Source organism: Tupaia chinensis, unplaced genomic scaffold (genome assembly GCF_000334495.1).
Source record: "Tupaia chinensis unplaced genomic scaffold, TupChi_1.0 Scaffold000492_1, whole genome shotgun sequence".
Classification (NCBI taxonomy): Eukaryota; Metazoa; Chordata; class Mammalia; order Scandentia; family Tupaiidae; genus Tupaia; species Tupaia belangeri.
This window is the reverse complement of record NW_006160004.1, coordinates 706,052-714,823: the sequence shown is the minus strand read 5'-3', so window position 1 is coordinate 714,823 and position 8,772 is coordinate 706,052. Positions and strand designations below refer to the sequence as shown.

The 8,772-nt window shown below is 50.5% G+C and overlaps 1 protein-coding gene across 1 annotated transcript in view; it reads left to right on the top strand.

Moving 5' to 3' along the window:
- UMODL1 (uromodulin like 1) overlaps positions 1-8,772 on the top strand; it is a 74,451-nt gene that overhangs the window by 39,106 nt on the left and 26,573 nt on the right. The window contains exons 10-13 of the mRNA XM_027774891.1: positions 1,621-1,840; positions 3,628-3,765; positions 5,253-5,831; positions 8,049-8,339. Of these exons, the coding sequence (XP_027630692.1) occupies positions 1,621-1,840; positions 3,628-3,765; positions 5,253-5,831; positions 8,049-8,339 (1,228 nt within the window). The remainder of the gene's footprint in view (positions 1-1,620; positions 1,841-3,627; positions 3,766-5,252; positions 5,832-8,048; positions 8,340-8,772) is intronic.

The following is an 8,772-nucleotide window of genomic DNA, read 5'->3' as shown; positions in this document are numbered from 1 at the left end:
GCCATCTGTCTGGGAGATTTGGGGGAGCTCTGTCTTCCTGCTTTGGTAGAGCTTCATTAATGAAGTATTTACCAATGATCATAGTATTTGCTCCAGTCTGCTCTTTGCTAGTAACAGGACATACCTGAAACTGAGTGATTTATAAAACTAGAGGTTTGGAGGTCTAACATCCAGGTGGTCTTCTTGAGTGGGGCTGGATCACAACATGGGAAATGTGTGCCCCTGCCTGCCTCATTTCATTTCCTAACAAACTCGCCAGGACTCGGTCATAGGGCCCCACCCTAAACACCCAGTCACTAATCTCTTCCTAAAAGCAGTAGCTTTCCACACCTTGATTTGATAAAATTTTCACCCTTTTAATCCCATTGTGGTGGCTCAACACATGAATTTTAGGTGACATATTTGAATGATAGCAGCATCCATTCTTCCCTTGTGGCTAAAGGGAGACATTAGCTCCTAGCCTAGAAGAATGAAGTCTGTTAAAATACTATCTATATGTGGATGGTGAGTTGTTGGAAAAACCAATTTCCTAAACTTCTAAGAATTTTAAAAGGTCCAAGATTTTACCCTACTTGTACCCTGAGAAGTCAGCCTGCCAAAGTTTCATGGATGCTTGCAGGATACACAAGATCCCTAGGTCAGAAACAAAGAACTGTTTTACTCTGAACACAGTAGGTGGTAAGATCTTTATGTTGGTGTGAGCACCGTCCCCCAACTCTCAAGAATTGATGGGAAGGGACCCAGGTAGATGGTGACACAAAGAGAGTCAGTGTCACAGCTGAGGATCCCCAAGCTTAGGAAACCTAGGTCTTTTACAATGGGCTGCATACAAACTCTGCTTCAGAGGGGGAAACTCTCCTTGTTATAGCAGACAGTAGACAAACTTGCCTTTTGCTCTTGAGAAGGCCTCTATCTCCTAAGAAATCTTTGGAAACATATTATGGAACAGAAGGGTAGTTAGTGCTTCTAAGTGTAAGAGGTGTACAGATGTAAGGGAGTCATGGAGGGTCACCTCCCAACATTTACCTGCAGGAGGGATCAGTTTTTGAGAGTTCTTAGAGAATTCCCTTTCTTTTCCAAGGTCAATTCACATGTAGGTACAAGAAGACAGAGTGAGGCTCATGTCTCCCTTGCTTGGGCTTGGACAACTGGCCACATCTGTGTGTTTTCTGGGGGGTACAGCCCAGTAAGGAGAGGTGACAGCTCCCCAAAACCTTGGGGATTGTTCTTGAGTGCTCTCTTGGTCAACCCTCAGTCCATTGACCCAGGGAGTCCAATAGTCTCTGTCTTTCTCACATCTAGACAAATACCCTTCAACCAATTTCAGGACATCTATAGCAGATGGTTCATCTGCTCCATAGCCAGAGGCTAAGTTTTATTGTCATTGTGAGTTCTCAACACAGGCTGGCCAAGCCCATCTCTCCCAGGGAAAGCCTGATAGGACTGCCGTGAGCTTGGAAGGCATCAGCTTGCCCTGAGAGTTTGCTGCTCCTCTTAGTCACAGAGCGGAGCAATGGCATCTAGGCACCATCTATAGGCCATACCTGGGCCCCACTTCATGGATTTGAAGATGTCAGTGGAGATATCTGTTCTGAGTGGCTGTTGCTTCTTCTTGGCCAGGTTGAGAACTCCCTCCCATCCATGGTTTCTGACCTGCACAGAAGTGGGAAGCTAAGGATGAAGATCATGTCTCTCCAGGCAGGAAGTGTGGTCGTGAAGCTGAGACTCACGGTGCAAGATCCTGAGCTTCCAGTGGGAGTCTCCACACTGTCCGCTATGCTCCCACACTTGTGGGCAAGCACGGCGTTCCAGATTGACCAGCAGGGGACACTTGTGCGAGGTAGGTGCTCCCTGACACAGCAGTGCTGCCATGATGCCCCTCCAACTCAAAGGTAGGATAGACCTCTTTATTTTGAGCCAGTTTTTCATTTATTCCAAAGGGTAAAGGAAATACAAACCTCATTCTATGTCTGTCCACTAAAACCAGAGGCCCCGTGTGGTCATTGCACACTGAGCTCACCTGCATCTCCCTTCCCATTTCCGCAATGTCCAGGGTGGCACATGTTCCCCCCTGAATGCCACCTCTGTGCTGTCACATGACCAGAATGCTGACTAAGAAGAGGCTGGAGGGCTCATGGGGGGGAAGGAACAGGAGCTCACTGAGTCTTGTGGACAGGGCCCAAGCATTGCAGGATGGCTGTACTCTGCTCACCTGTTTCTTTGGAGGACCTGATCACCACCCTACTTCTGCCTTGCCCCCCACCCCCACTGCCACTATCACCCAGGACCTACACCATTCTTGGCCCACTTAGCCCCTCTGGTAGAGGAGGTTCCATTCAAAGTCCTCCCATCCAGCAAGTCCCACCCCAGGGGCATCTTCTCAACCTTGCATCCCAGTGGCTTCCCTGCAGGAGAGCAACAGTGACTCTCAGGGCTAGGTCTGGACCAAAGGATGGAAGTATAAGGTTGTGGCCTTCATGCCACTCTTCCCAGCCTAAAGCACAGCCTGAGATACCTATTCCTTAAGGTTACATTCATGCCTACTGTTCATATGACCATCAGATTCTTTCCTGGGGTTGGGTTGGTCTCCCAGTCACCAGAAAGACCATAGGAGAGGAGACAAAGAGACAGGAGAATGAGAAAGGAATGGGGTTCTGATTAATGACTTAAAGCTTGGCCTAACACTAGTCCTGACTGACTGCTGATGGAGAGATGTGGGGCTCATTTGTGTACAGGTCAGGGAGTGGGTGCTGGTAGGATGAGTGAGGACTGGGGGCTTTGGGAAATTGAGGAGATGAGCATTCTGAATACCCCTTTTTGGCCAAATCATAAGGACCTGGGCTTCTGTGTGACATGACATCATATGGGGTCTTTGGTGCACAGGAAGGAGGTCCTCAAAGGCTGTTTCCTATACCTCTTGAAACACCTGGATTCTCTAAAATGGCATAGACAGTTCATATTGTGCTTAACTGGGCCCTTCCTGCCTCAGTTATTTTTCTGTCACTAGTTGAAACACTAAGTATTAGGGGATGTTGGCACATTGAAGAGAGGAAAAAGTCATCTTACCTTTTGGGTTTGGTAGCAAAGAAAATGGCACCAGGCACGTGTGTGTTCATGCCCAAGATCCCAGGAGGAGGATGGAGGAGAAGGAATTGCAGCATGGCCATTCCCTCTGGGAGGTGATTCCTCACTTTCCCTCTCACTGTTATGGTCTCTCTCTCTATCTCTCTCTCTGGCAAATGAACGTGACCTATGGGGGGGACCCTCTAAAAATAAATAAATAAATAGTAAAAATAAATAGTCAAATGATGAGGACAAAGAATAGACACTAGAGGAATGAGAGGAATGTACACACACCTGTGGGTGCTAACACCACCTCCCTAATCTTGCCCACATAAGTTAATGGATGGTGAAGGCTGGTGCAGGCAGGCTGTCAGCTGGTCACCTCAGTTCAAGGTCAGGCTTCCAGGAAGGGATCCAGTGCAGGACCTCTTTCCCAGGATGCTGGACCCACAGATTCCCGCAAAGGCCCTCTGCTCGGGTCAGGAAGATCTCTGTTCCAGTGCTGTTCTGCTTTCTGATCAGGCTCTGGACATTCTCACCTCTGCCTTGTCTTTCCCTCTGCAGACTGGGATGAATGTTCGGACAGCTTGGAACATGACTGCTCGCCAGTCGCCCAGTGCATCAACCTCGAGGGCTCCTACACCTGCCAGTGCCGCACAGCCAGGGATGCCAACCCCTCCCGGCCAGGCCGGGCCTGTGAGGGTGAGTGCCCTCCGCCCAGCTATGGGGCAGCCCTCTCCATGGGCACCTGGGGTAGGGCAGGGTCAACCTCTTCATCAGGTGCAGGCAGAGGACCCATGATAATGACAGGGGCCCATGGAAATGCTTTAGTTTAAAATCAGAAAGGGCCAGCCCTGTGGTCTAGTGGTTAAGGGAGCTTAACTACATAGTCCCACATAGGTGACTGCACAATTCGGATCCTGGCCCCAGTGGCTTGAAAAACATGCTGGGTGGAAGTGTGTTCATGCCCAACATCTCTGCAGGATGGAGAGGTGGAGAAAAAGGGACTGGAGCATGACCACACCTCTCTTTCTTTGCCAAGTGTACGTACATCTGGCATATTTTTAAAATATTTATTTAAAATTAGATGAACTAAATTTATATAATAATAGTAAATATATTTACAAGGTGGTCTTCAAAATGTTCATGGAAAAAGTATAGTATGAAAAAACCATGCATAGATTTTTTTTTTTCAGGAAATAAGTCTGTACTTTAATTCTATTTTCCACAAACTTCTAAAAGTCCTTTCATATGTAACAATAGAACCAATCTGGATTTTACTCATCTGTATCCCAGTGCAGTTGTAAAATATACTTCTTAATACATTTTTTTGTGAAGGGATCTAAGTTCCTTGGGGACACAGAAGTCATGAAGTGGCCCTGGGAGGTGGCTCCTTCCCCAGGTCACCTCAAGCTCCAGAGGGTGTAGAAGTCTAGATGAGCTGGAACAGGGCCCGATGGGGACCTCCTGAGTCACAGTTCTGCCACGTCTCTTCCCCTGTCGTTTTGCCCAGTTCTGATGGCTGGGCCTACCCAGGATGCTAAATCAAGGAGCAGGAAGGGGTCACATGTAAACTTAAATGCTATGATTTATTAGTAATGTCTGCCCTGGTTATAGGCATGGGCAAAGTGTTTAGAACCTGCCTATATCCCTGTCAAGCCTTGCTAGCTGGAAGGAGCAGGAGAGACATGGTCCCTGGGGAGGGTATTTCTTAAACTATGCAGGTATTGGCCTGCTTCCTGACACCCCTGCCGCTTTCCTCCTATTTTCTGCTTCTTCATCTAAAGTACAACAAACCAGAGAGAGCAGCCAGCACCAAGTCCCACCCTGAGCACAAATCTGGGAGAAAATGTCCTGTTTCCCCAGTTCCTTGATGCAGGAACCTAAGGCCCTGAAAACCAAGTCCTGTACTCAAGTCCTGACTCTGCAGCCCTTGGATGGGTCCCTTACTCTCAGGGTCTCAGTTTCCTCTTATGTCAAATGAAGAGGTCCCCTTGTTTTCTGAGAGTGCCAGGGTGCCTGCACACATAAGCCCCAGTAAGCTCTCATAAATGCCAACTGAGATAGCCCATGTCCAGGAAGGCAGAAGCAGGCCTGTTGGGTGGCTGTGTTGTCCTCCAGGAGGGTGGGATCTGATGGGCTCTGCTTAGACATCTGGACCAGCACTCTGTCTGGGTGTGTCTTGGCAGGTGATATGGTGAGCCCCACGGAGAGTATGCCGTCTGTGGAGACTGGGGTCATGTCTCTGGCTCTCAGCACAGGAACAACAGCCCTTGACTTGGAGATGCCCACCTTGGCACCCAGCCCCTGGAGCCCATGGAGCACCCAGGCAACTGACCAGGCCTGGACCCTGGTGTCCCCACCCAGGCAAGGGGACAGTGACGTGGGTGGGCCCAGCAGGAGCAGCACAGAGCAAGGTGTGAAGGAGATGGTGCCCAGCACGGCCCCAGGCTCAGGGATGGATCTGTGGAACACTAGCCAGGCAGCCAGCACCACCTCTTCCCCCAGAGCTTTCAGGCCGACCCACAGCTCCCCTCCTAGGGCCACAGAAGGCCTGCTGGATCATCACGAACAGCTTCTAAGAAAGTCTACTACGGAGCCATACTCCTTGCCCTTCACTACCCAGGACCCCACAGGGCATGTCAGCCTATCCACACAGGAAAGACCTCTGAACCCCACCTGGATACAGAAGGAGGACACTGGGCCCTCGCACTTCCCGGACCTGTCATCAGCCCACACTCCCATGGCTCTGCAGACCCCGACCTGTGGTGAGTATGTGAATGGTGCATGTGGAGGACTGGAACCCTGATGGAGGCTACACAGCCTGCACAGCCCCAGAGGAGAAGCTTACACAGTGGGGTCAAAGGCCTGTTGGAAGTGTACAGTGAACTTTCTCACCTGTGCACCAGGAAGCCCAGGTGCACAGCAACCTGTCCTGGCCATTGGTGTCTGGTCTAGTTAGGACAAGAGCCTGGTCCCTTGCTTCTCTCCAGCCTTCGCCTCCCCATCTTGTAAGCTCCCTGTTGGCAGCAGAGAGGTGGAAGCTGGGCTCTAGGAAGAGTGTCTGTGGTGTCTGTGTCTCTGACTATCCCCACAGCTCTGCAACCCCACAGAGCTGTAATCCCAGCCTGCTGCAGCCTAACATGTAATACCACCCTACAACCCTGTGACTTCTGGCCTGTGCTCCCCCAGCTGTTCTGCACCGTTAGCTCTTCTGGACCCAAGTTCTGCACCCCTAGCTGTTTTGCACACCCAGCTGTTCTGCACCATCAGCTCTTCTGAACCCAAGTTCTGCACCCCTAGCTGTTTTGCACATCCAGTTGTTCTGCACCCCAGTTGTTCTGCACACCCAGCTGTTCTGCACCATCAGCTCTTCTGAACCCAAGTTCTGCACCCCTAGCTGTTTTGCACATCCAGTTGTTCTGCACCCCAGTTGTCCTGCACACCCAGCTGTTCTGCACCATCAGCTTTTCTGAACCCAAGTTCTGCACCCCTAGCTGTTTTGCACAACCAGTTGTTCTGCACCCAATTGTTCTGCACACCCAGCTGTTCTGCACTCATAGTGGTTCTGCACTCCGAGCTGTTCTGCACCCTCAGCTGTTCTGCATCCCTCGCTTGTCTGCACTCCCAACTGCTCTACATCCCCAGCTGTTTTGCACCCTCAGCTGTTCTGAAACCCCAGCTGTTCTGCACTCCTACTAGTTCTGCACCCCAGTTGTTCTGCACCCTCAGCTGTTTTGCACTCCTAGTAGTTCTGCACCCCAGCTGTTCTTCACCCCAAGCTGTTTTGTACTCCTAGTAGTTGTGCACCCACAGCTGTTCTGTACTTTGAATAGTTCTGCACCCTCAGCTGTTCTGCACCCCCATTGTTCTGCACCCTTGGCTAACACCCCCAGCTATTTTTCACCCCAGCTATTCTGCACCCCTGGCTGTTCAGCACCCCAGTTGTTCTGCATCTCTGGCTGTTTGGCACCCCAGTTGTTCTCTACCCAGTTGTTCTGCAACCCCGGCTGTTCAGCTCCCCAGTTGTTCTGCATCCCTGGATGTTCTGCACCCCAGTTGTTTTGCACCCTCAGCTGAAGTGAAACAATCTAACCAGTGAAAGTATTAAGAGTTCTGGCTTATCATAACTCAGGTACAGCTGTTGCCCAATTACTCTGTGTCCCAGGTAGATAAGCTATCACCATGATATAAATTTCTATAAACAGAAAAATACCTCATTTGCATCTCTAGATGGTCCACACCTCCCAGTAGTTCTGTAACTTCCCAGCTGTGTCACACCTCAAGCCATCTTGTATCCTACCCTAGCTGTGCTGCAACCTTCAGCAGCTTCATCATGCACAGAGAGTTTAGCCATCATCAAGCTCTCAGACACCTCAGGGTATGTGCAGCACCTGGCCGTTCAGAAGACAGGCCTGGGCTGTGACAGCCTCATAGTGCCATGCCGGCTGCAAGCTCACAGAGCTCACCTCACACTGCCTTCCTGTCAAAAGGGGCTCTATCAGTGCCTTCCCTCTGCCACACAGTGTGAGCTCCAAGACACAACTCTTAAGGCAGTTTTTAGTAGCCTGAGGTCTCCATCCAGCATTGTCATCCATGTTGACCCCTCCTTGAGTTCACCCAAGGATCAGGGGCAAACATCCTCTCTGAGGAGCCACATAGAGTCTGCTCAAGAGGACATTATTTTGAGAAATCCAGTTTCCTCAGAGGTGTGCTTAAGCCAGAAACCTTTAACCATCATGTCAAGGGGCAGAGAGCCATCCTCGGTGGTTCACACAAGGGTGGTTCACACAAGGGCCCTACCGATGTGTGTGCTGTTACAGCAAGGGGCATCACAGGACTTGCCTCAGCTGGCCTCACCCACAGACTTCTCATGCCTCCATATGGTGTATTTACTGGATCTTCAGCACTGGACAGGCCTTCTCTTTCTTTCTCTTTGGGGGCTCAATTGATCTTAATTTCAGTGTTCACATCCTGCCTCCCAGGTCCAGTCTCCATTGGAAAGATCACAGTCTCCAATGTGACTAGTACCAGCTTCCACCTGGCATGGGTGGCAGGTGGCGCCCTGCCCCCCACCTTCCAGCTCACCTTGACTTCTTCACGGAGCCCCACCATGGGTCTAGAGACCCAGAACACGAGTGTGACCCTGGGCCTAGAGACCCAGAACACAAGTGTGACCCTCTCAAGGCTGGAGCCTGGAGTCTTGCATCTGGTTGAGATTGTGGCCAAAGCATGTGGAAAAGAAGTCGGCAGAGCACACCTGAAAGTGAGGACAGGTAAGCACTTCAGAGATGTGTGTTGTCAGCTGCTCTTAAAGGGAGGAAAACAACAGCATGCAAAGAACTTTGAAAGGTTAAGGGTGGAAATAGCTGAATTTCTCTTCGGACTGCTGGGTGTCCATTTTTCTCTAGGTATAGGAATACCTGTGTCCCTTTGTGCTTCTCACTTAGGCTTAGGACAAACCCCAGAGTCACCCCACTTCATGCTTGGTGGGTGTGCAGCAGCCAGACACAGGGTGGCTCATTTCAGGGGCACAAGCTGGGGAAGTGGTGGGCAGAGAGACCAGGTTGCAGTCTGCTCCAGACCTACTTGCAGAGGCTGCAGACGCTATTCCTCCATGTCCGCATGGTCTGTGCATGGAGCTATGTGGTGCTCATCTATTGGACTGCATCAGTTTCCTCCAGCTCTTCACTCCTGGTGGATTCGGCT